This window comes from Chelon labrosus (assembly GCF_963514085.1).
Source record: "Chelon labrosus genome assembly, chromosome: 6".
Classification (NCBI taxonomy): Eukaryota; Metazoa; Chordata; class Actinopteri; order Mugiliformes; family Mugilidae; genus Chelon; species Chelon labrosus.
In genome coordinates, this window is record NC_140342.1 from 28,540,890 (window position 1) to 28,568,540 (window position 27,651).

At 44.7% G+C, this 27,651-nt stretch overlaps 1 protein-coding gene across 1 annotated transcript in view; it reads right to left on the bottom strand.

The window, feature by feature from the left end:
- Positions 1-27,192, bottom strand: part of tmeff1a (transmembrane protein with EGF-like and two follistatin-like domains 1a) — a 72,921-nt gene extending 45,729 nt beyond the window's left edge. The window contains exon 1 of the mRNA XM_084547115.1: positions 26,526-27,192. Coding sequence (XP_084403241.1) covers positions 26,526-26,679 — 154 coding nt within the window. The 5' untranslated portion in view covers positions 26,680-27,192. The remainder of the gene's footprint in view (positions 1-26,525) is intronic.
- Positions 27,193-27,651: the final 459 nt, after the last annotated feature.

Consider the following 27,651-nt stretch of genomic DNA (forward strand, 5'->3'; position numbering starts at 1 on the left):
ATTCATTATTGATTCTGTGGGAAGTTCAGTCTCCAGCAGCATCAGTACAGAGTCAGACGTCAATAAAATCAAAGTATGAAGAAGATATGGATTTATAAGAGTATATATACAAGGATATATGTAAAAACATCATATACTGTATATAAGGATAAAAAAAATAATAATCGAGCCACAACATTATGACCACTGACAGGAGAAGTGAACAACATTTAAACCATCTTGTGACAGTCCAGTGTTCTGCTGGGAAACTTCTGGACCTGGCATTCATTGGTGTGGATGTTACTTAGACATGTAGCACCCACCTAGACCAGACCAGGCACCCCCACCCCATAGCAATGACACTCCTTGATGGCAGCAGCCATCCCCAGCAGGATGCAGCCTGACACAGACACACACACAAAAACACTTTAGGAACAATAAAAAAAAAAAACATGAAGAACAGCACAAGGTGTTGACCTGGCCTCCAAATTCACTAGATCCCAAACTGATCAAGTATCTGTGGGATGATCCACAGAGGCCCCTCCCCTCAAAGCCCCCCCCCACTAACAACAGGACACCCTCAGAAGGCCCATGTCCATTCTCTGATGAGTCACCACAAGGGAGACCTGCACTATATTAGTGTATATCTCTGATATAAAGAGATCTCTATCTATATCAACAAATGAAGATGTTACGTGGATGAAACATCTAGAAACTCTCCAAGTCCACTCCTCCTTGTTTCATCTTGTTCTCAGATCTACTTCAGGCTGAAATGATTTGATTTCTTGCTCTGTTGGACTCAAACGTGGGAATTCATAAACGTGAAACCATCCTCTGCTCAGTAACCATCTGATGAAGAGACACTGAGGCCAACCAGCTGCAGGAAACCTGTGAAAACACTGAACCTTTGACCTCAGCAGTGACACAGAGCAGATGCTGCAGAATGACCTGCTGTCTCATTACGACCCGGCCTTCCTCCTCATCCTCCTCATCCTTCCTGTAGCGCAGAGCGAACTGCGAGCGGCCTGAGGGTCGGCGGACGCTCGGCTCGTTTGACTTCATCAGCTGCTGCTGCTGCTGCAGACTAATCTTCACCTGGGAAGCGGAGGGAGTGCAGCGCAGAGATAACAGCTTTGATGTTTTATTCATGTCCAACAGATTTCCAACGACACAAAGACTCCTTCCAGGTTCATCCTGGAGTCTGACGCACGGGCGGCAGGAAGTAATTGACCTCCAGGGAAAGGCTCTCTAACAAGGGGGGTCAGCGAGGCCGGTGGACTCTTCACTTTGTTACTAACGAGACAACAAAGCCTCAGATCGGCTGCAAAGAGTCCAACGAATGAGTCAGGATGCAACCAGTGAGCTAATTACTCATTAATCACCTGGAGGCTTTTCATCTGCTTTGTGCAGTGAGTTGGTGTTTTGTTTGATGCTCACATCGTTTCAGGCTTTTATTTTGGCGGTGCCTTCACCTGCTACCAAGGTGCATGGAGGAGGAAGATAAACGGGTCAAGACTCCAGCAGCAGTCGCTGTAGACGGAGTTTCAGCTTGAGACGGTGTCTTTGGCTTCCTGGTTCCTCCTGGTCCCTGTTCCTCTGGAGGGAGCTCACCTTGAGAGTCTGGCTCTTAGATGTGTTGGTTGTAGTTGTAGTTCATCGTTCTTGTAGTAAGTTGATGTTGAGCTACACCAAGTTTGGGGATGCTACTCCTTCTGACAGTGTTATAGTTTGTTCGTAACACCATATTTCACCTGATAAAAGAACTTCTCATCAAAATATAGTAAAGTACAACAATATATGGTAAATTGAAGTACTTTTATTCATTTTCAACTATAAAATGTCTCATAAAACCTGAGGATATAAAAAGACTCTACAATTTGATAAAAAATAGAGAATCTTTAACGAATAGCTCCTAAAAAATAAATAAATAATGGAGCTAGGAACTTGAACTTTGGTCCACCTGTTCCTGGGACATGTGAGACTTGTCCAATGAAGACACAGTCTTCCTGCATCACAGTAGGAGACATAGTCAAAAATGGCACTTTTGTAAACGTTTTGGACCAAATGAATTCCATTGGAAATTACCACTAAATGATATTTATTCACGAGCGTTCCACTAAATAAGACAAATCTGGTTGCAGGTTATTATCATCGTCTGATTTAATACACAAACACTAACGAACACGAGTCAGTAGAACAAAAAAAAAAAAACAGGGATTGGAGCAAAGAAACACTCCTAGCTTCGATAACGCCAATAAACAGATTAAAGGTTCCCAAGGACTCACAGCAACACAACGGAAACCACATGGTAACAATCAATCAGGTGAAAATCACCCAACGTTAGTGTTCTAGGGTTAAATGTGCTCTCGTTTTAAGAACCTGGTCATGTTCCTCCTGTGTGGCTTCAGTGATCTGCATCGTTTCCTGTCTGATTTAATTCTGATGAATCTTGGACCTAAAACAGACGAGTTCAGACCAAAATGTGAGGGAGGGAGTAAATTCAGAAGATGCATGTCCCGTATAGTTCTCCTAAACATAGTTCTCCTAAACTTGGAGTTATTAGGTTGAGAACGCTGGAGGGAGCCCTGGCGTCCTTCCTCCTCCTCCTCCTCCTCCTCCTCCTCCTCCTCTTCGCTGAGGTGAGAAACAGCCGCTGAGGTGTGGCAGACTTCAGACGGAGGCGTTAAACGAGCCCGACGAAGGCGCTCGTTATCCGGCGAAGTGAAACTCTCCACCTTCTCTCCTCCGCCTCGCTCACCTGCTTCCTGTCGCTCTGATGATGCTTTAATCAGCCTCTCGCCTCAGACCCTCCCTCTTTATGAAAGCTTTTATTCACGAGCCCAGCGGTGCTGCTCATCCTAAGTCTGAACGCAGAGATGCACAGAGAGTTAAACTGTGTCTGCATCTGGCTCAGCGTTTTTAATTACTCTCTTTATCTGATTCATAAAAACGAAGGCGGCCAGGGTCAAACGGCTTCTGCTCGCTTCACTCACATTTAAGATGTTTTTCCAAAAAGCCATTTTAGACTTTTAAAGCTCTATTTTTAAAACGCTGAGGGAAATAAAGAGAAACGCCAACAAAATGCTGCTGATGCTCTGAGTCCCTGTGTTTTTGTTGTTACTGTTAATGGAAAAGCTATTTGCAGACATAAAGCACTTCCCGCTATAAATCTGGGTCTCTCTGATTTGCAGGCGAGGGTCTGTTTTGCCTGCCTGCCATTATGCAGCCTCACATTATGAGCAGTAAAAGCTGCAGGACGGTGAGCACCTCTCAGACAATTTGACTGGAGGCCTCAGCGGAGCGGGGCGGCCTGCGGGGCCTGCAGGCAGGAAGTGGACGGGCTCAGATTTGTCTTTAATGTGGACATTTTAAAGCTCTCTGTCTCTCTATGATGTTCTTCTTCCCCCTCAAAGGTGGCAGCGATCCCTTTAACCACAAAGTAAAGTTTCCTGCAGCTCAACGCCTCAGCTGCAGACACACACACGTATAAACCCCTCAGAGCTCACTGTAATGTTTTATTAACGTCATTAAGAACGACGCCGTCAGTGGAAGCTGCTGTGAATGTGTCCTCACGTCTGCTTCCAGCTGGATGACTGTGTTATTAAAAGCTTATTTACTGCGTCTCTACGCTAAAGTGATTCTATTTCCGTGAACACGTTTTCATTCTTTTTTTAATAAAGTATTTATTTTACTGCAGAGGAGAGATGGCGGGGCTACAGCTGTTCCACTTTGTTCCAAGTGTGTGCGCTAACGATGCATGAAAAGTAGACGAAGAAGAACCCAGCGAGACACGGCAGAGGAATATTAGAGTTGTGTGTTTGTTTATACGGGAAAAATGAGCCAATATTACATATCAGAGAGGTGCTAAAGACAGCAGCCGAGCTTCATCGCAGATTAACATCTACCTGTCGTAGCCAGTTGTCCCTCAGAGTGGACAGATGAAGAGACTTTTCAGAGACAAGAGACGACTCCTTTTAGTTTCTTCTATTACTGGATTTCAGAGAGGCGGGGTCCACCCTGGACAATTTAGAATCACCAGTGAACCTAACCAGCATGTCTTTGGACGGTGGGAGGAAGCTGGAGAACCTGGAGAGAACCCACGCAGACACAGGGAGAACATGCAGACTACACACAGAAAGGAACCAGTCGACCTGGATTATAACGCAGAACCTTCTTCTTGCACTGTGAAGCCCAGAAATGAGTCAGAATAAAGTTATTTTCCTTGTGAAGCAGCTTCAGACGCACCGTGTGATCGGTATCTGTGTTCGGCTGCATGCATTCTCATCAGAGAACCTCTAAAACCGCCTCATTTGTTGGGACTATTCTCAGCGGCGCATTAATCTGCATCGGCTGCTCTGGTGGGACTGAGTCCAAATAAAACCAGAGTGTGAACACGACACCAGCGTAACAGATACATCTGATCCACTGATAGTAGATGTTAGTGTTGGCTGGAAGTGTTTGCCGACCTCCCTCCTCCTCCAGATGTTTCCGTCCCGGAGGTGCAGCCTCCTCACCACCAACCTCTTCCTCACCTCCTTCCTGCAGCTCCTCTCCATCCCCGCAAACCGCCCGTGTAATTTGCATAATTGCGGCGCCACGGCCTTTTTACAGTATCATTTGTCTCAATACAAAGACGGGCGGTGAATTAACGCTGCGGCGGCTCAGGGTGCGTCGGCGTGGGGTTTTTAGTTGGACTGTGGTGGAGGAGTTTAATTGTAGCTTCCAAAACACTTCAACCTCAAACCGCTCTGGTTTCTATGTGAAATCACTAAAAGCTTCATTCAGGGAGAAAGGGAATACAAAAAAGGTTCATTTTGGATTATCATCACTGCCCATCTGCAGCCGACGGCCGCTTCCTCTACCATCCACTGAGCTGATTTTATCGTTTCCACTGGATTCAGCTGATCGTCTGGTGAACGTCCAGGGAACGGACACTGAGATACACAATAGAGACACAAAGACACTGGACACCATCAACACCATGTCCCCAACACCTATTAGATGTTTACATATCCTGAACCTTGGAATAAGTCTTGATTGAATTGTAATCTCATCTGTTTGTCCGGCATACGTATGATTTCTATTTCTAATCTTTTTATCAACCTGCAGAGGATCTGATCACCACTGGAGAGAAGTGAAAAACCTTGAGCCCGAGCTGAAGCAGGAGAACAAATGTGGATCAAACCTGAAACTCAAAACCATCAAAATAACATCTTTAAATACAAATGCACAGTGGATGGTCGCCGTGATGCATTGTGGGTGATGTAGGCATCCCATTTTGAATGCACATGTCTAAAAATGCCGTGAAATGTCAACGGCATTCTGCACAGAGGATCAGTCCTGGAGACGTTTCCCGCGGCTCCATCATCAGATAAACACTTTAACTTGTCGACTTATTTTCATTTTCTGCAAATCTGCAAAACCAACAACGGCACCGTCAGCTCAGCGGTGCTACACCTTAAACGCAGCATGCTTAAATTAAAATCCCGTCTCAGTCTGATTGACGCCGGTGCAGATTTCCGTGTGTTTGCGGTTTACGTCACGCGGCACAGGGGTAGAGTTTCTACCTCCAGCTTCCGTCGGCTAAATCTCTCTCTCGCTCTCATCCTCTGCTAACTGTAAACTTTATTCTATTTGCATTTTACTCTGTCACTTTATAGGAGCTACTGCAACCAAACAATTTCCTTAAAGCTAAGGTGTTCTGATTCTGAGGAGACGGGCCATGTCTCAAACTGAAGCTCACATCGTGTCGCGTGACGGCGCTTCAGAATCAATCGCAGGATGAGAAGAGTTCTATCCGAGCGGCGTCGTTAACGCGGCGACGGTGAGATTTATGTGATTGGTTTGTGTTGGGAGAGGATGAGATTAGACGCTGAGAGGAAGATAAAAACATCCTGAGAGCTGGAAATTGAAAATGCAAATGCGAGAGCAGATCCAGAAAAACCAGGGCGACCCTCGTGTGCGGCTGTCAGGTCTCTTTGACTTCCTGACAGCTGCTTTAAACAAACCTCTTTCATAATGAAGCTTTCTAAACGCATTGTTCCTGACGTGAGGCTGGACTCTTTGTCCGGGCTTCAGCCTGCGACAGATTCGGGGCTGGCGGCGAGCTCGTGGCGTCCGCGGGCCTCATAAACAGTCCCAACATGCACGGGGGCCGTAAACAGTCTGTGAGAAACGCCTGGAGGGGACAAAAGCCCCTCTCAGGCCGGGCTTGGCTCTGTGTGCTCGCTCTGAAGAGCTTTCCACAGTAAAAGCAGCACTTCACCACAAAAACAAAGCAGATTTATTGCATCACACAGACACAGCTGATGTGGACACGGTCTGCGGAGGAACAGCCTCAAACATCTTAAACTAATACGAGCTGTGATCCCCGAGGTCGCTTCATCCTCCCGGATCGTTGTTTCCCGCACCGGAAACGATGCATGACTGGAGACAAAGAGAGCAGTTATGATGGAAAGCAGCGCTGGATCACGAGATTAGCGTCGGACAGTCGTCTCTCTTTGTTAAACGGTCGTGTTGGCTGCTGTGTGAGACGACTCTGAGGGCTAGCTGCTACGATCGGCACGCTAACGTCCTCCTAGTGACAACCAGGACGTCTGAGATCTGAGGAGAGCGAGTTTAAATGTTTTCTGGGATCCTAAATACATCTGAGCTGCAGCAGAAACAAAGACAACAAGAAACACAACGTCTGTTTTCATAGGAGGAACAAGCATCGCGCTCTGCTACCTTCTACCCGGGACATCCAGCGTAGGACGAGTTCATCAACACAACACTTAGCAGATTAATCAACGCTGAAAATAAATGTTAGCTGCAGCTGAATGATGCTAACCAGGAAGTCAGAGTCTGGAGTCTCTCTGTTGGGAACTGATTCTGCTCCAGCTTCAAGATCTGCTGGGCCAATCAGATCATTTAGGGGCGGGGCAGTAACAGCAGTTATAGACGTCATCTGATGATGATGTGGAGTTGTGGAGTTGAGTTAGTTTACAACTAAATGTCTCTGGTTGGTATTTTGTTCTCTGAATCACAATGAAATCCAGATGTTATCCAGATTCTGAGAAGTTTGAGAAGATTGAAGTTCGTGTCACAGATTTGTCTTGACCAGATTATTTGCAGATCGTCGAGAAGGATGGATTTATGACAACGGTGAGAAAAAAAAAGTTGAGATGTTGAGACAAACGTTCAAGCGGCTACATCAGCCTCGGCAACTGTTAGCATCTATAAATCACAGAGGCTAACAGTTAGCAAGCTAACGAGCAGGTAACTTAACGAAGAGAATGTACAGTCATAAAGACAGGTTCTAAAACAAATACTCTACTTGATTAAATCCCAGCTCGTGAAGTGGAGGCCGTTCACAAGGACTTATCAACACCAGTGTCTCATAAAACAACATAACTCAGTTAGAATATGATTCCATTCATTACATATTTGTTAAAATTAAGCTGTTTGATTAGACGGGAGTTAAAATGTCAATTTCCATGATGTCTCCAGTCTCCTCTGACTCACAGAGTCCAGCTCTGTCGACTTCAGTGTCATAGTTCCTGAGCTCTTACTGACTGAATGTGGAGTTTGTTGCCTCCTGATCTGATCTTAATTAAACCTTAAATGAGGATGCTTCCTAAAGGCCTTCTGGTATTTTCTCCTAGATGAGGCTGACTTCATTCTCCAGAGTAAAATTCTTCCACACAGAAGACGTTTGGACGTTTTGACGCTACAGGGCCATGGTTTTGGTTTCTGACCTAAAACAAATAACGACTAATGATCAGACTAGGTTGAAGCCTAAAACCGATCTTTTTAAAAATCCTTGGATCGGCCCAGACACCGATCGGGACATTCCTAGTCACGATCACGTTCCAAACTCTGGATCACAGCGATGTGGTTTCCCCTAAAAACATGAAATATCAGGTTTTTCTTAAAAACAAAACAAAAGCAGCTTCCAGCCTCACGAGGCCTGAATCATCTTGGTCCCAGACTCTGAGCCAACACACTGACAGATTTATATGTGAAGTACCTTTTCAGCCTCACAGCATCTCCCCCCTCCCCCCTTTACCTCCCCCTCCTCCCCCCTCGCTGCACTGAATGGATTCGCCCAAAGAGTCGGTGAAGCGAGACTAATCAGGCCCCATTCCAATTCTGGGCACAGCAGAGGACACCAGACCTCAGTCCCCCGAGCTCAAACCGTAAACCAGCAGGTGATTTGCACTTGATGCATTTTAATTGGAGCACAAAGAGATCTAGAGCTGGGAGTGTGTTTTGGGTTGTGAAATGCCCCCCCCCCCCCTTCTGCAGCGCCTGGCTCTGAGGAAACAGGAGCCTTCAGACTCTGCTCTGGGTTTAGAGATGCCCGGCTCGGGTTGGAGGCTCTTTGTACAATCAATGGCGGGGGAAGCTAACCCCGAGCGCAGCGGCGGCGGCAGCTAATGGCTTCACAACAAACCCTGCAGAGGAAGAAGGAGCTGAAGGCTGCACACACGCATACCAACAAACCACAGCCAGGATGATGTACGACGGCTGCAGAATTAAAAACGCAGAAGCACTGAATTATGAATCACCTCTGGCATGGAAGTATTGCTCCAATCAATTCGTGCAGAATAAATAAATGTATGACCGGGCCTCCGTGGCTTATTTTGTCATGAGGAATTCATCACCATCAGCGAGAAGCTGCTCTTTACCCTCCAGCTAATAACCAGAGTGACGGCACATGAAGACAGCGCTCAGTCTAGAGGACAGCCCTCCACCTGACTCACAGGATGTGGTCGTTATGAAGAGATGTCGCCGTCTAAGCCTCAAAGACGTCTTAATGCACTTGGGTGTTTTTGCTAAACTCATTTTCTGAGCGTTTACTGAGTTAGGATGGGGGGAAATGACAATGGACATGGGCCTTCTGAGGGTGTCCTGTTGTTAGTGGGGGGCCTTTGAGGGGAGGGGCCTCTGTGGATCATCCCACAGATACTTGATCAGTTTGGGATCTAGTGAATTTGGAGGCCAGGTCAACACCTTGTGCTGTAATAGATGGACTGAGGATTATAAGTGCTGAATGACGATATTACAATTAAACTTGAGACGCTGAATTTGTTTCATCTAAGTGTTGGGTTCTGAACGACTGGTGGGGAGTTTGGACTTTAAATAAGAACATCTGTGGGTGTTACCCATCACAAACTTACGGGAATTTGATCTGTTAATGACAAGATAGTCACCTGTTACAACACTAGTCTATTAGAGCTGAAGACCTGGATGAAACGTCTTCAAGAAAGTCCAATTGCCCTTGCTTCAGCTTTTATGATAAACCATGACCTGGATAACTGAGAACCTTCATCAGGCTTGTTCCAGTGCATCCCACAGATACTTTGGAGGCAAAGGTCAACACCTTGTGCTGTTTTTTTAGTTGTATCTAAAGTGTTTTTGCTCCATAGTGTCATTGCTATGGGGTGGGGGTGCCTGGTCTGGTCTAGGTGGGTGCTACATGTCTAAGTAACATCCACACCAATGAATGCCAGGTCCAGAAGTTTCCCAGCAGAACACTGAACTGTCACAAGATGGTCAACGTTATTCACATCTCCTGGTCATAATGTTGTGGCTAATCGGTTTATAGGCATTATAGAAATTTTAAGAATTACTTAATTAACTGCTGATCAGATAATATTACACGGTGAATATTAAAGCTACAACTAAACTATTACTACAAATAAAAAGACACAAAGAATGGATTATTTACAGTCTCTTGTGTTTCAGTGGTTTCCTTCAGGTTCTAAAGGTTGAAATGATCAGATTGTTTTTATTAATGTCTCATATTTATCACTCATATTTCAGTGGCGTCCAGAGTGACGACAGTGACCCCGTATCTGCACTTGAAGTTAACTGGAAGAGCCTTTGAAGCTATTTTAATCCATTTTAATGATTTTAAAAATGTCTTTTTCAGAACATTTGCTGAAAGTTCTCTATGGGGACATTAATGGATTATTGTTAATTAATTGCCTTGTTTAAGGGATTAAAACCTAAGAGTAAGAAACCAATTAACCACTGGGTTCCTTAGTCTCTAATTTTACTATAATACTGTAGTTTAAATGGTTTTCCTCGCGCTTTAAAGGTTTTAACGGGAGAAAAAGATTAAAATAAAGTAAATCTGAGCCAGAACTAAACTATTATTTAAAGGGTGAAATGAAAAGTGTTGAATTACGGCTGGATTAATAAATAAGTGTAGATTAATTTATTGTTATGTAATAGAGCGTTTTCTGAATCATCTTTCCATGTGGTCGGCCTTGAAGTGTCCTCATTGGTTGTTTGGGGGAAATAAGTCGACGAATGAATAAACGGATTATAACATTTAAAAGAATTTTAATAGATCGGGGAAAATAGTGTCCCATTAAAAACTGGCCAAAAACAGTAAAGCTTCCACTGAATGGGAAACATTATTAAAAATTAAAGGAAGTTAATGGGATTATCTTTGAAGAAAACGTCAGTAAATATAAATAATAGATCCATGAATGTATCCCGTCATATGGAGAAGATTTAACAGAACAAACACAAAGTCATTTATTTGATAAAGTTTCTTTTCTTTCAGCTGCAGTAATCTGACTTCAGGTCCATTTCTCAGACTCAGTTTCAAGCCTTCGTCGTTTCTTTTCCAGGTTTTCAGGCGACAGGACGACATTTATTTCCTCAGCTTGACTTAGAAGGCATTACAAAAACAAAAAAAAGAAAATGACTAAAACACAGGACGTGAGCCGAGCTGCAGCAGAGCCAGCGGCTGGACGTGCTGTCGAGGGTTTTTTTTTTAAGCTTTGAGGACAAAAAACAAAGAAGTCGAGCTCCTCTAATGCAGACACAACAGTGTCAGGCATCCTCTGTTGCCATGGCGATTCCCACATTGCCCAGCCTGCCGATGGATGAATGAATCCCAGGAGGCCGAGGTATTCGCATTTTAAGACGCCTTCATCAAAAACCTACACCTAACGTGATGAATGCTGCTCACGTCCACTCTGAGGCACTTTAGCCTCTTTTAGCTCCTGGTTTTGGTTTTTACATCGACCGTGTATGAAGATGAATGACGCTGTCTGTTTCCTGGAGGATCTGAAGCTCAGCGCGGCGTCTCCATCTTTGTCTGACTCCACTTTAACTCCCAGCTGGTTCAACAATGGTCAAAGAGGCGGAGCCGAGGCTAAAGACAGCTAGCAGCCTGTCACTTAAAGGAACAGCACCTTTAATTTAACAGTACGTTAAGCCTTTCTGGTATATAAATAATAGTTTCACTGAAATGCTTCTTGCTTTTGCATTTTGGCAGAAAATACAAAGAGTTTCTGACAAAAAACTAATGTTTGAGTCTGAATTTCTTCTCTGAATACGTAAATAAAGATTATATAGATTATGATTAATTGTGTTGGTGAAAACTGTGAATGACAAAGCTCAACAATTAGCAAGTGAACCTCCGCAACAAAAGGCTGAATAGAACAATCACACAAAAATATTAGAATATTCATGATTCAATTATATTGTTTAAAGTAACCTTTTCAAAATTAGCAAAAAATTTCCTGCAGAAAACTGGAAAGTCCATGAAGGCGGCCATTTTGGAAACGGCTGCCAAAAGCCTGTCACTGACTGCAGAGCATGGATAAATCCACCAGGGGGCAGACGACAAGTCTCTGTTTATTTATCATCTAGTTTCTATGGTGGCTGCTGGAGCCTCTAGTGGACGTTAGAGGAACTGCAGCCTCTAACACTTTTAAGCACATTTCATTTATCAGCTCAAAATATCTTCAAAATCTCACCAGTGTAAATAAATACGTCAAAAACTTCTACATGAACAGAAGCAAAGAATTATGAAAACCAGACCTAATGTTGCCTATGATTGAATATATTTAGTAAAACGTGACGTATTAGGAGCTCCTGACGTACTGACGCTATCACTGAGGCAGGTTGTGAATGTATTGGCTTCTATTATTTATAGAGGTTTATTAATAAACGTGTGATATCTCTAATATTATCTGACTGATTTCACTGAGCCACGACTCTGGAGAGAAGCTGGAGAAGCTTCTATCAGAACATGAAGAAATAAAGCCTCCACCAGCAGAGAAGACAAACACCACCCTAATGTGAACATAACGCATCCAGATGCTCTCTGCTGTAAATGCGTTCGGAGCCGTAAACTTCCCTCCGGGGGACTCTGAGCTCTGAGAGGAAACCGAGCAGCACATCAGCTGTTCGGATGATAAACCATCGTCATCGTCATCTCCTCCTCCTCCTCCTCTTCCAACAAACGCTTCCATCTGCCTCGGAGGAAACACTTCACAATATAACAATCTATTAATTAAACACTTACAGTTCAGACGCTCTTCACTAGCAGCATATCAGCTGACCAGTTAACACCAGGTTTACGTTTGGCTAAATTTAGATTAATGTAGTTTAATCTTCTTGGATCATCAGGCGTGGCCCAGTTTAGCTCCTGAGGCTTCAAGGCTCCTGGAGGAAGTATCAGGGGACTCCAACGTTAGGATGGACGACCAACAGAACCAGCAACCAGACACATGGTTTAAGCTGTTATCCACACTCTGAGGCAACGAAGCATTGCTGAAATATGAACGACTGGTGCTGGTCGGGTCCTTAATGAGCTCTGTGAAGGTACTTGTGGAATACAGAGCAAGTTATTCTGTGAAAATGAATCGGGCCTTCATTTCCCACAGAGTGTCAGTGCTGCTGATGTAGAGCAGCTCTGAATCTGACAAATGAGGCCTCTGTAATTCCACTGGCTTCATAAACCTGCCACTCACACCTAATCTACTTCAGCACCGACGGCCCACGGCTTCAGCCCGCGTCACAGAGATCATTTTTATTTTCTCTGCGAGGAGGGAAAGTCTTAATTTGTGTTCTTTGGTTTGACGCACAACCGCCGAGAACGATGAAGATGAGTTAGGTGCTTGTTTTCAGTCTGATGCTGAAGAGGTGTCTGTGAGAGTTGCTTTGTTTCACTTCCACCAGAGACTCACTGTGACGCAAGACAATGAGACCAAACATGGAGACAGTCTGGACAACGTAAAGAGACGAAGGACACTGAGACAGACTCAATCTACAGCACAACGACCGACAATAAGGTTTGATTGTGACGTCTCCTGTGTCTGGACCAAACAGTTGCACTTGAATGCCCCATGAAGAGAGGACATAACTCTACATACCAGCAGGTGGCAGTAGTCAAAACACTGACCTGTTAAAGCGTCCATGGTCCTGTTCAGACCGTGATCTGGTCTCTTGAGTCCAGGTTAAACAGGTCCAGGTGTGAACACTGATCTGGTCTCTAGAGTCCAGGTTAGAGTCCAGGTGTGAACACTGATCTGGTTAGTGTCCAGGTGTGAACACTGATCTGGTCTCTAGAGTCCAGGTTAGAGTCCAGGTGTGAACACTGATCTGGTCTCTAGTGTCCAGGTAAGAGTCCAGATGTGAACACTTATCTGGTCTCTAGAGTCCAGGTTAAACAGGTCCAGGTGTGAACACTGATCTGGTCTCAGTCCACATGTGGAGGTGGTCTGGGACACATGTGACCTCCTTCCCTTGGTAGTGTGAACACACAATGAGTCCTGGGTCACATTAAAGACCACCTACTCAACAGGGCTGATCTGAGGAAGAGGAGTTTAACTCATTCATTCAACCACTAGTAGAAATGATCACATGAATCAGTGATGTCTGTTCATTAGTAATGAGAGACTTTTAAAAGATTCTGGTCTTGGAGCTGAGAACCAAACTAAACTAGAAACTAATCTGAACTAGAATCAACTCAGGAGAGACATTACTCTGAGGATGGAAGCATAAAGGAGAAATAAATCAGATCTCAACATGTGAGAGTCTTTCCATCTTGTTCCAACATCTGGATCATGTCTCCAAGTCAACCAGCAGCTGTTGATGGTTCTGATCCAGCGGTAGGTAGAGATCCATTAGAGACAGCAGCTGCTACAATATTCTACTGACCACATGATCTTGAGTCACATGTTCACTTGTGATCAGATCATGTTTGAAGGCCTCTTGGGTGACGCCCTCCTGCAGCCGACCCTGACTTTTCACCCCCTGACCTCACAGCGAAGGAGGTGACAGCGAGTTGAAAAAAAAAAACCCACAGGAAGCAGAGGTGTCCCGTTCCAGCTGCCTGAGAATAATTGAAGCTAACGAGAGCGAGATCAAAGAGGTGGATCAATCGCCGCGACCGAGCGTCACACCTGCGGTCAGGCGGCGTTAAGATTTACTGGGACTGAACTTGATCTGAGGCGTCGGCTGGGTGAGATTAGCCCCGTTTGAAGTGCAAACATCAGTGTTTCGTGCTGCAGGGTTACACGGAGACGTGGTGTCGGATCCGCGAGCACCTGAAGGGCCCGGGGGCTACAGCACACCTGCAGAGCTGCAGGATCACGTTACGTTGAGCCGCCTCTGCTCGGGCTGAGGCTGATCTTCAGTCCTGTCGGCTCCAGACGTCCCCGAGAGCTCTGTGGCTCTCACGGTGCTTCCAAGAGGTTTCTCTTTCCTTCTCGCCGCAGAAGCGACACCGCTGACAAACAACTGTGACACCAAGAAACAAGAAGCTCCTTAATTCCTCCACTGGCTGCCAAAATGATGGATTTGAAAAAAAACAAGCAGAGGAAAGCCACACTGCTGGAGCGCCTCTTCAGCGCCGTACTGGCAGAGCTGCAGGGAGGAAATATCTCAACGGCTACTTCATGGATTTCTTTTCTTTACTGAAAGCAAAACAAACCTCTTTCACTTTCAGAACTATTAAACACAGAGAATGAAGCTTTGAAAGCGTCTCTACGTGTTGTTGTTATTAAGTTTTTATCTGCATCTCCAGTTTCAGCTGACTCCTTCCTGACGGACAGCTGTGGTTCACCCAAAGAGCACCTTGACTTTACGCCGAGATTTATCCTCCAGGCTTAATTAAACTCCCGGAGCCACAACAAGCTGTAGACAGTCCACATCCAGCCAGTTGACAAACACCTTTTTATTGCCTCGTGAAAGACAATTAAAAGCGTCTGTCACCCTGTAGCGCGGCAGATAATTGGTTTGCCCTAAACTCGGCCGGTAAAACCGATCGGTGGATAATTCCCCCTCAGCTGGAGAGCAGAAAGTGAACCGACATCAGTGTAAGACGAAGCGCAGGTTGATCCAATATGTCCTTCACAAATATAATCAGTCAAGCAGTCTGTCCTGGCGTTTTAGTTACAGGCTTAGTCGGGACGGGATGTGTCTCTCAAACTCCTGGATCACCTCTAATTCATCTCACAAACCTTGACATCTCAACACAGGTTTATCTCAGTCAGGGCTACATTTTTACAATGATTTGAGGCTGGAATTTACAGACGTTAAAGAAAAGAAGAGCAAAAAAAAAATCATGTTAGCAGCTCTGAAATACAGAAATCAATGTTACAGAGACCCCAGGGGGACGGTTAAACCACCACAGTTAGTAGGAACCATCCTCTGGGGAACCTGAATATGTCACGAGATAAATAAAAAATGAAATAAAATAAAATAAAACACTGTACTGCTGTTAGAACCACCAGAGTCTTTATCTGGGGAGTTTCAGTGTCTGCAGAAAACTGAATTGTAATGCATCCAGTAGGTGTTGGAGATTATTCAGTCTGGACCAAACCCTTGACTGCAACCATCGATCGGCCATAACATTATGACCATGGACATGGGCCTTCTGAGGGTGTCCTGTTGTTAGTGGGGGGCCTTTGAGGGGAGGGGCCTCTGTGGATCATCCCACAGATACTTGATCAGTTTGGGATCTAGTGAATTTGGAGGCCAGGTCAACACCTTGTGCTGTAATAGATGGACTGAGGATTATAAGTGCTGAATGACGATATTACCAGTAAACTTGAGACGTTGAAGATGTTTCATCTAAGTGTTGGGTTCTGAACGACTGGTGGGGAGTTTGGACTTTAAATAAGAACATCTGTGGGTGTTACCCATCACAAACTTACATGAATTTGATCTGTTAATGACAAGATAGTCACCTGTTACAACACTAGTCTATTAGAGCTAAAGACCTGGATGAAACGTCTTCAAGAATGTCCAATTGCCCTTGCTTCAGCTTTTATGATAAACCATGACCTGGATAACTGAGAACCTTCATCAGGCTCGAGGCCAGGTCAACACCTTGTGCTGTTCTTCATGTTTTTTTTTTGTGTGTGTGTCTGTGTCAGGCTGCATCCTGCTGGGGATGGCTGCTGCCATCAAGGAGTGTCATTGCTATGGGGTGGGGGTGCCTGGTCTGGTCTAGGTGGGTGCTACATGTCTAAGTAACATCCACACCAATGAATGCCAGGTCCAGAAGTTTCCCAGCAGAACATTGAACTGTCACAAGATGGTGTATAAAGGTGGATGAACCCTCCCCACCTCCACCTAACTCCAGACAGCTAGCAGCTTGTGAAGACAACTACCTCTCCGTAGAGACAAAACAGTTTTTTGTACCAGGCTTTAAACATGTTTCCTTATTAACATGGATGTCCATGTCTGTCAGTTATTGGCACTTTCGTGTTGGATTTTCCAGCCATATTTACACTTGTATCCTCCACCACATGCAATAAAAGACCAAAGAATGTGGACACACAATATTCTATGAGTTTCTGTCCTTTTTTTTGTCTTAAACGTCATTGTACACCGGAGCATCCAGATTCCACTTCACTGGAAATAAGAAGTCAACAGGGAAAGCAAAACCAATCTGGAGACAGACTACAACAAGCTGAGGTCTGTGTGAGCATGCCCAGTGTCTCCCTCCAGACTCCATTACGTAAAGACCCTGAAAGTGTGAATCGTGCTTCACGCTTTAGAGCAGATCTTCTGAAAGTGGCAGCTCTCACGAGGCTTTCAAATGCGTCCTCTGAGACCTCGGAGGACGGAGCGCAGACAAAGTCCTCCGCTAATTATCGTCATTATTCAAAGAAACTGTACATGATTTTCCTCAGTCGTCGTTGAAGTTTGGTTTAAATAAAATATGCAGACGTGCTTGTCACAGTTTCTCAGCATCTTTGAAGGTGTTTTGTCTAATGAAGAGTCTAAAAATATTCATACTGTGATGCAAAACACTGACAAGGATAGAAAATCAGTAGCTTGTTAATGGTTTCAGTTCTGCTCAGGAACACACTTCAACATCTGGATACTTTAACAAATATAAGTGCATATATTCACCTGATGAAGCTGGTTTAAGGGACATTTTGCTTCAATAAACAACTTAGATCTTAGAGTCGTTTTGTCCATTAGAATCAAAAAAAGTTCCATGAAGAGAAACTTCACTTTCAGAAATATAGCTTTTAAAGTATTGTTCTAGAAATCAGCAGCAGTATTTTAGTAACGAATAATAATTACGTACATTTCTGATTAAGGCAAATCTGGTTTATTCTGTGTGGCTTTTGTGCTCTTGTGCTGACTCAGTTCTTATTCATGTATTAATTCATGTATTCATGTATTAATCAGCTCTTAAAAGCTCTTAAAGTAAAACACAAAAGGCGTGATTCAGGTTGGCGGCGCTCCAACTGCTGCTGCCGTCATTAAAACACGGAATCGTAAAATGAATGCTATGACGCAGAAATGATTGAGGAAATGGAAATATGTATTTATATCTAAATTAAGCATTTAATGCTGTCAAATTAAGGAGAAAAAAATATTGTTTTTTTAAATTTTTTTCAGTCCAACATGTCTCTCTTTTGGGGTTTTGCAAAACATCCTCTGGGAAACTGATTCAAAGCGATGATTTCAAAGATCCAGTACCGATAAGTTTCTACATTTATGCACAAATATGACTCAGAGGACGTTCACACAAGTCCTGAAAGGTCATAACCCAATAGAAATGTTGTGGAAGGACCTGAAGCAAGCAGTTGATGTGAGGAAACCCACCAACATCTCAGAACTGAAGTGGTTCTGTTCTGAGGAATGGGCTAAAATTCCTCCAAGCTGCTGTAGACCACTGATCAGCAGTTACCAGAAATGTTTAGTTACAAGGAGGTCACAGCAGATACTGGAGACAAGGAGTCAAAATACTTTTGAGCTGCAGTTCATACACATTTCCTGCCTCCTCTTGCTTTGGTAATGCAAAGCCAGCTTCCAGCAAGGCAACAAGATATTTGACTTGTGAGGAACATCTAAAACATGACAGAAGCTCCAGGTCTGAGAGCAGCTTCAGGCCTGAACATGATTGGATTTTTAAAGATTTCAAAAACCAAGGCAAAGATGTGGAATGTGGAAATATGGAAATACAAATCTCAGGAACCATTTGCTTTAAAGAAAAATAAATCTCTCTAAGTGAATCAAATCAGAATCACGCAGCCCTGGAGAAGATCCTCAGACAAACTTTAAGTGGAGTCTTTTTCTGGATGTGACTGTGCAGGGAGGTGATAAAGACTCTCTGATATGGACACGTGAGTCAGTCACAGTTTTCTGAGGTGCAAACAGCAAAGCAACCAAACTCCCACCGCCGCCTGTCCGTGTGTTTATAAAACAACAACGACCACGGCGGCGGCAGCGCGTCATCCATCAGCAGGATCTGCATGGAAACACTTAAACGGACCTGATATGTAAAATCCTGGAGGAGGTTGTGTCTGTGCCAGAAAAATGATTAATGTTGTTGTTTCTGTTGTTGTCTGCTGGCCTGTGAATAAATTGATATTTTAGAAAGCAGAAGGAACATCCTGTCGTTTATCATCTGTTTGTTTCGGCTTCATTATGAGAAATAGAACGCTTGTTAAACCGCCAAAAAAAAAAAACAATCACGCAGCTTCACCCGAAATCCAGCTTTCTGTTTGTTTCACGCACCAACTCTCCGCCTGCTGCTGTTCCAAGGACGTTCAGTAATGACAGAAAATACTGAAACAATTCCTGAGATTTATTTATACGTATAGCTCTATATATCCAGTTAATATTTAGACCAGATCCCAGCTCAGACTCTTTAAACAATCAAGAAAAACTGGTCTCATCAGGTCATGACTCAACCACACAACCACCCGACCAATCAATCAACCAACCAAACAATGACCAATCGAATTAATCAACCGACCAACGGACCAACCAACTAATTAATGAATCAATCAGTCAACCAACCAACCAGTCACTTGACCTATTAATCAACCAACCAACCAACAAATCAACCAACCACCTGACTGCTCGGCCACCTGTGCCATCACCCAACAATCGAACAATCAACCAACAACTTAATGGTTGGTTAACCAATCAAACTAATCAACCGACCGACGGACCAACCAACTAATTAATGCATCAATCAATCAACCAACCAGTCATTTGACCTATTAATCAATCAACCAACCAACAAATCAAACTATCAAATGAATCAACCAACCAACGAACGAATCAATCAACCAACCACCTGACTGCTCGGCCACCTGTCCAATCAACCAAACAATCAACCAACCAACAACTCAACCAATCAATTAATCAACCAGCCGCCTGACCAACCAACTAAGGAATCAACCAACCAACCAACCAACCACCTGACTACTCAGCCACTTGACCATTCAGGCAATCAATCAATCAACCAATCAGTCAAGCCGAGTTACAGCACTTCTTTGATCCTTGGAAAGTTTACTGAACAAGTCTGCAAATTTTGAAGGGACTGACTTTACAGCTGAAATATTAACAATCAATCAAAAGCTACAAATACACAACTGTTCAGTCGAAGCTGGTAAAAATAAAAAGATGTCGATTCCTGCCGACACCAAGTGACAGTTCATATGAGTTTGCTTCACATGTTTCCGTGTTGTATAAACTGTAATCGCCCGCTCCAAACTATGCCATCGATCACAACGTCGCTGGCAACGTTAACTGATTTGCAGCTTTTGTGAGACCTGTTCAGTTTTCCCACTAAAAGCAGGTCATGGGTTTCCATTGATGACATCTGAGGCAGGTCTGGTGTTGTCCTCCTCGCCTCCAGCCTCCACTGACGGGGCGATGATGGCTCCAGCTCAAACATCTAAACGAGTGTGAGCTGTAAACAGCATCGACGGAACATCAATATTCATCTGCGGTTCTATTAACGTCAGAGCTCCTGCTGCAAATTTAATCACGCCTGTTACGCTTTTTCCCCGAGTATATTTGTCGTGTTTGAGCTCAGCGGATAAACACGTAGGATCTACTGAGCGCGCTCCGTCAGGCAAGAGAGGGGGACTCTGGAAGGAAGGACGTCCCGGGAGGCGAGCGTTTAAAGGCCTCGCTGAGGACCACATTAGATAGTATGATTTCATTTATCTTGGCGAGGCTGAGCGAGCGCCGTCCTGGAGAACAACCTGACTCAGCTCAGACGAGTGAAGCTGCTGCTGCTGCTCGTCCTGTGAGGAAACAGTCGACTGCTTTTAATTGCAAACCATCACCTGTGTCGTTTCCTCCTGTGCCACGAGGTTTACTTGTCTTCAGGTGACTTCACAGCTAAGGTAACACCGGCGGAGGGTTCGGCTGATTTCCCCTCAGGGCTGCACACTGTTCCTGCTCATCCGGGCACTCGGCCAAGATCTGTCGTTTTAGGAGATTTACTGCAGGAGCTGCGGCTACAGTGGAGCAGTGGGAATCTGCTCAAATCTACTGAACAGACCCGTTTATTTCATCCAGCTCCTCGCCTCATGAATCACCGGATTCAAACTCAAATTCCACTTTTTGTTACAGGAAACATTAACGTGTGAATCTTGCTAGTGTTTCAGATGTCTGACCCAAACAGACCCATAAACAGAGGACGAGGGATGTCCCACGCTCCGATTTATGGACCAGATCACCTCCCTCGACCCCCCAGGGAGAGAGAGCCGCTGCAGGTCATCAACAGTCACGGACGAGTTTACATCGACTTGCAGCAAATGTTTTAACTCAACTTTGTAAATGAGCCGATCATCTCCAAAAAATAAAAAGAGAAGAAGAAGAAGATCACAGAGCATCGCTGAATGAGCTCTGGTCCAAACTCAAACGATGAAAAATTAATGAGACATGATGAAAACATTTCTATTGGCTTCAGGGATTAAAGAAAAATCTATTTTCAGATTCAAATCAGTCTTTAAATCTCACAATGAATCTTGTTAGACTCCAGCGCCAAACTTTTCAAATCCAGTTGTGTTTCTGATTTCTAACGGGAGGATACAGGAAATGGAAGATAATTAAAAATAGCTCTTTAAGCATTTTATCAGTCGATATTGGATGTTTAGAGTAAAGTTCTGATCCTCTTTATTAAGGTAACGGTAAGTCATGTGTCAGTTTACGAGAAGAAAATCTCAATGTACAACGGTTTAGCTCCAAAAACTAATAAATGAAACTAAAATCAACCCTAACAGCTTCTCGTGTTGCTGAAAAGAAGAACTGCTTAGAGTTTATTCTGCATCAAAAAAGACATACTGGAGTCAACTCTCTGTAAATCTCACCAAGAAATCAATCCTGAGAAATTCTTTAATGAAGACGCTGATGCTCAAATCTGAATGAAGGTGGCGTTGCACCAACGTCTCCACGCCGGAGATTTCGTGAAGCTTTGTTCTGAGCTCAAAGATCAGCATCGAGCCAAACACCAGACAAACCACATCCTCAGATACAGAGAGGGCTCTGCTGAACATGTGTGCCTCCAGAAGAACAAACGTCCCGAACGAAAACCTCACAACGCCACAAAATCCCAAACACGTGGAGGACGGAGCGTGTCCACGGCCTTCAGACTCTCATTTGTTCCCAGAGTGTTCGGGTGATGATGGACATGAGGGCAGGACAGGACGTCAATAAGGTTTCCCTCTGTAGATGACTCCTGCCTGATCCCTGGTCCGCTGTGGGCCGCTGCTGTTAGCATGCTAATGTTTAAACAGCTGACGCCTCGCCGACGTGTGACTGAAAGGGTCGGGATCGGCTCGTTCTGTTTACATCACTTCATCAAATCGTTTCCAGCGGTGGAGAGTGGAGGTCATGATTGACAGAAGCACCACAGAGACGTTCATGGGAACACAAGAAAATAAACTGATACCCTGCACCTTCATCGCTACGTTTACTCAGGACATCCACGCCGCTCAGATGACTACTGTGACATTAAGCCCCGCCCCCAAACGATCTGACTGGCCCGGCAGATCTTTGCTGGAGCAGAATCAGTTCCCAACAGAGAGACTCAAGAACAACTTTCCTCCAAAAAAACCCCAGGCTATGGGACATACAGGTTGAGATTCTTGCGTTTCCATCCAACAAAATGTTTCCAGGATTTTCGTATATTTTAGTAAAGTTTAAGTGTCATGTTGCTCAACAAACTCACCTTTTCAATAGCAATAACTGATTGACAATATAAGCAAAAGTCAAATATGGAGATTAATTCACCAGCGACTGAAAGTAGTCCCACGTGTCTCCACCTGGTCTTAATCTAAATGTGTCTCCACATGCGTCCCCAGCCAGCACTTGAGATCTGATCTCAGTGTGTGTGTCTGTAAATCAGCAGCGCCATCATGTGGTCAGTAGAATATTGTAGCAGCTGCTGTCTCTAATGGATCTCTACCTACCGCTGGATCAGAACCATCAACAGCTGCTGGTTGACTTGGAGACATGATCCAGATGTTGGAACAAGATGGAAAGACTCTCACATGTTAAGATCTGATTTATTTTAGAGACAAAGACTCAGATTAGACCTGAACTATGAGAACTTCATTTGCACTGTATGTGTTTGTGTGTTGAACAATCTGAAAATGGAGCCTATCCCAACGTCACTGGGCGAGAGGTGGGGTAACAGAGAGACACCAAGAAAGATTCACACCCACGGTTTGCATGACTGATGTTAGTCATCACCATTTGGTGGGTTTGACCCCAGAACCCTTCACTGCAGAGTTTATACCTCTGCGGGACATAAACACTATAACCTACGTACGTAGCCTACGCTGGTGCGAGTCATTTATACTTGTGCACTCGTCAGTTTGGCTCGCTCTGTCACAACAGCATCCAAACACTAGTCGGCGCTGTGTGTTTTTTACCAGCCAGGTTCATTTTTATTTCTACTTCCTGCTTCACTTTCAACAATTGCGACTGAAATTTTCGAGTTATACAAATGTTTATATCCCTGAACCTCCTCAGTTAACCTTTCCGCCATGTGTTCCATCTTTATTCATCCAAAACAATCAATTTGAAAACTGCAGAGCTGGAGAAGCAGCTGGAAATACTAAAGCAGAAACACACTACCAAACGGACCAATCACAGCTCTTGTGGTCTACGTGACTGTGACGCCAAGTTATATTTCTGGGAAAGTGAACGTCAGGCTATTAGTGTCTGGGTTGTCAACTTAACACAGAAGAATAAACCATCTATTCCAGCCAACCACAGCAGCACTGTCAACTCTTCAACTGAATCTAAACACCTGAAGTGTTTTAAAAAATGCACATCTTCAGTTGGACCCAATGGGTTTGGAGTATTTGTTTTTCTGCAGCCCACTGTTTTCTTAATGTGCTGCTTTAACCTCCAACCATGTGTATTTCTTTCTCTTAAATAAACTCCTTCAGACTCTCATGAACCTTTTCCACGCTCCGTGTTTTACGGCTCAGTCTTAACACCAGTGAGCGGCGCTTTGCCATAAATGCTTCATGTTTTCTCCGGGGCTGCGTTTTCCCTCCGGACCCTGAACGCAGCAGTCGACCTGCCTCCAACAAAGAGTCAAATGCACATGCTTTGTTGCGACGGTAAAAGCCTGTGTTCTTCTGTTCTTCAGACGGCTGTGAAAGCAGAGCACTCACTCACTATCTGGTATAATTATTATTATTATTATTGCTGCCGTGCATGGAGCGGAGAGCGAGTGAATTAGATTTTCTGAGCTAACAAAAAAAAGGAAGAAAGAAAGAAATCAAGGTATTTGGTTTGTTTAGTGACTTGGAACGTTGTCGTTAGCCTCTGCAGAGCGCGGCCTTCTGCTCTGTGAGGGGAAAACGCTCCATTCCTCAACGCAAACACGGCGACAACCCGGCGCTTCATGAATAAAAGACGAGGGAGGAGGGTTATTGCTCCAGACTGACAGCTAACACTCATTTACACGACTGCTGTTCTTTTCCTTTACATATTTCATAGAGGAGGAGGAAGAGCAGAATAACAGCATAATGAATTTATGAATGTCGGATATTAATGCCGCGGGATGCAAACATGAACGCGGATCGCGCCGACTATCATCCCTGTCACAATCCATCACGTTAAGAGCAGCTGATGAGTCTGGAGAAGCTACTCGACTGCAACTCACTGCGCTCACCTCGGGTTTACTCTCCATCATTTTATCAAGGTTAAAGACATTTATTGTCTTTAAATTCAACAATTTATAAGCCAGGAATAGAGCAAAGAGGAATGAATTAAATATTAATCTATTTCTAACGACTTTAATGTCATTTGCTTATGATTTGGAGGTGGAGGAACTACTAGGACTTCAGATCTGATCACAGTTTGACACACTTTTATCATCATTACTACTATCACAGTCTATATATTCCAGATTTCCCACCATTTTCATTTAGTTGTTTTGTCGTTTTCTGATGTTTAGAGTCTAAAATGTACTGAATCACAACCAAAACAAGCCAGAGATGTTCAGCTTCACCTCAAACCAACACAGAAACCAGACACTGATCAGAATAACAGCAGCAGACCAGGAACCAAAGAAGCCACCGGTTCCTGGCCGACCTCCTCAGATCCAGATGTTCACAGATGAGTCACGTTTCATGTTAACCAACAAAGACTCCCGTCACGTCTCCTTCACAGCTGCAGCAACGTCTTCAAATCTGGATCTTATTGGATCCATCATGTTGTTGTTTGTTGCCGAACGATGCAGCAACTTTGTTCTTCTCTTACAGTCAAAACCAAACAGTCAGAATTCTTTCCGGCTGTGTTTCTGTGGCGGTTCTCAGTCGTCCGGGTCGTGGTTTATCTGAAAACTAAATGGAAACCAGGACAACTTGTTGGGTTTCTAGATGTTTCATCCAAATCTTTGGGCCTAGGGAGGAGGTTTAATACATTTTAGTCTCTAAATATCAGTTTTCTAAGAGCACAACGAGAAACAGAGAAAAAAACTAAATGAATTATGGGTGTAATGTGATACAGTGATAGTAGTAATGATGATATAAGTGTGTCAAATAGTGATCAGGTCTGAAGTTCTGGTAGTTCCTCCACCTCCAAATCATCTTGAACATGCAGGAAAATGATCTAAACGTCACTGTAAAATACTAACTAATTTTTGTCGTCAAAAACAGACAAATTGTTCATTCATTCATCTTCATGTGTCTTCACTACTTTCTTGGCTAATAAATGGATGAAGTAAGTCGCTGCATGAAAATTCACTGAAGGAGCTACTCGAGATGAGACGTCTTCAAGAAACTCAACAAGTCCAGTTGTCTTTGTTTCTGCTCAGTTTTGCTCTGTGGTGTTTTTATATCAGGGACAGACTCTCGCCAATACCAACGTTATGGTGTCATCTTAAAGACTGAGGGTTAAAGACTTGACAATAAGGTTAGAGTTAGAGGTTAGAGGCTGAATAAGGGCCCCGTTCAGACCTTTCATTAACATCTGGTCTCTAGAGTCCAGGTTAAACAGGTCCAGGTGTGAACACTGATCTGGGGTCAGTCCACATGTGGAGGTGGTCTGGGACACATGTGACCTCCTTCCTTTGGTCGTGTGAACACACAATGAGTCCTGGGTCACATTAAAGACCACCTACTCAACAGGGCTGATCTGAGGAAGAGGAGTTTAACTCCTTCATTCAACCACTAGTAGAAATGATCACATGAATCAGTGATGTCTGTTCATTAGTAATGAGAGCCTTTTAAAAGATTCTGGCCTTGGAGCTGAGAACCAAACTAAACTAGAAACTGATCTGAACTAGAATCAACAAAGCTCTGTTCAAATATAGAAACCAAGCGTGTGGTTGTGTCCTTGAAGTGAATTATTGAGTTGACAAAACAAAACAAAACAGAAATGGATGTTATTTTCCACCTCCAATAGGGATGCACCGGAAATTTTCGGCCGAAAACCGAAAATGCACTTTCGGGCCCATTATCGCCGAAACAGGATGTTGTGATGATGCAAACAACAACCGCAGCAATTTTCGGCAACAAATGGCCCAAAAGTGCATTTTCGTTTTTTCAGACAAAGATTTTTGGTGCATTCTTAAACTTCATTCATCTACTGACTGATTTATTATTGAGAAGAAGAAGGAGAAGCTAACCTGGAAGGAAACTGGAACCTGAATCACTCCATACTTCATGAAGGATTTAAGTTTGACTCTGAAGAACATCTGACCCAGACCCAACCCCCCCAGGACCAGAACACTGACGCTCAACATGCACCAGTACCATCTTCATGTGTCAGTCAGGAACTAGTGGCCACATTAAACATAAAAGCCTCAATAATTAGAGCCCTGCTTCCTCATGAGATGCAAAGGTCACTATGGAGTCAACACGGAGCAGCAGAGAGTCACCAGAGACCAGAGGAGTCCCAGAGGAGACATTACGGCTGGGTCAGCCTCAAATGATGATTAATGGCATATCATTCTTGCATATCATTTTAAAGAGCCGTCACCATCACCACAGCAGCAGCAGCAGCAGCAGCAGTCTTACCTGTGCAGTCCTTCCCTTTGCCTTTACACTCCCCGCTCTGTGGGTAATAAGACGCCTGAGCCTCGGGCAGGTACAGCAGCACAGACAGCAGGCAGGCGGACACCAGGCACCGGACAACCCCGCCGGGGTGACACCTCCCTGGGGCTGACAGCATGATGGAGACGATCCGACCTCCAGACGCCGGCACACACGGACCCGGGCTCTGGTCTCGGTTCAGGTGGAAAAAAGGGCGTGCGAACAGTTCTGTCGTAATCCCGGGAGAAGCAGCAGAAAACACCCCGCGCTGCCTCACGCTGCGTCCCGCTGCAGAGAGGTCTCCAGAGGCCGGAGAGGACGGAGCAGAGCCGGCGGCGAAGACGGAGCAATGTGCAGGGAGCTCCGCGGCGGATTCAAGAAGCGTCGGAGGCGCTCCGGTGGCTCGTCCACAGTGGAAGCAGGGGAGACAGCGGCTGCATCCTCGCCATGCGTACCTTCCTCCGCACCGACACTCCGCTTCTTTCCTCTCTCTCTCTCTCTCTCTTTTTTTTCTCAGGCCTGCTCGGTCAGCTGCAGCTCGTGTCTGGATCCTCCGCGTCCTGGATCCCGGTCAGAGCGGTGGCCGCTGCGCTCCGAGGCGGCTCAGAGGAGGACGCAGAGGCGCGGAACGAGAGGAGCTGCTGCAAGCACAACAAAGAGATCCGGACTGAGCAGGAGAGGAGAGGAGAGGAGAGGCAGCCTGGTCACGTGGGAGAGGGATGCAACACTCCCCCCCACCCACCCTTCCTCCCACCTCCACGCCCCCCAACGCACACGCACGCACGCACACCTTCCACACCAACGTAACCTACAAAACGCAGCAAGGCCGCAGTCAGAGCAGAGATCACAAACCTGCTGATCACATTTTTTTCCTCTGTCTGATCGCAGCCCTGCAGCACATGTTACTGCCCCCCCCCCCCAGCCCAGCATTTAACCCTCTAGCTCAACAGCTTCAATCTGCAGTTTGTCCCAAAATATAAGATTCCTACAAACAGATCTGCAGATGTGCTGAAAACATGAAGCTTGTGTATAAACTGTTGATGATGCAGAGAAGCAGCAGCAGCAGTTTGACTCTTTCCCCTCCACCACTAAACCACCACAGAATCATCCT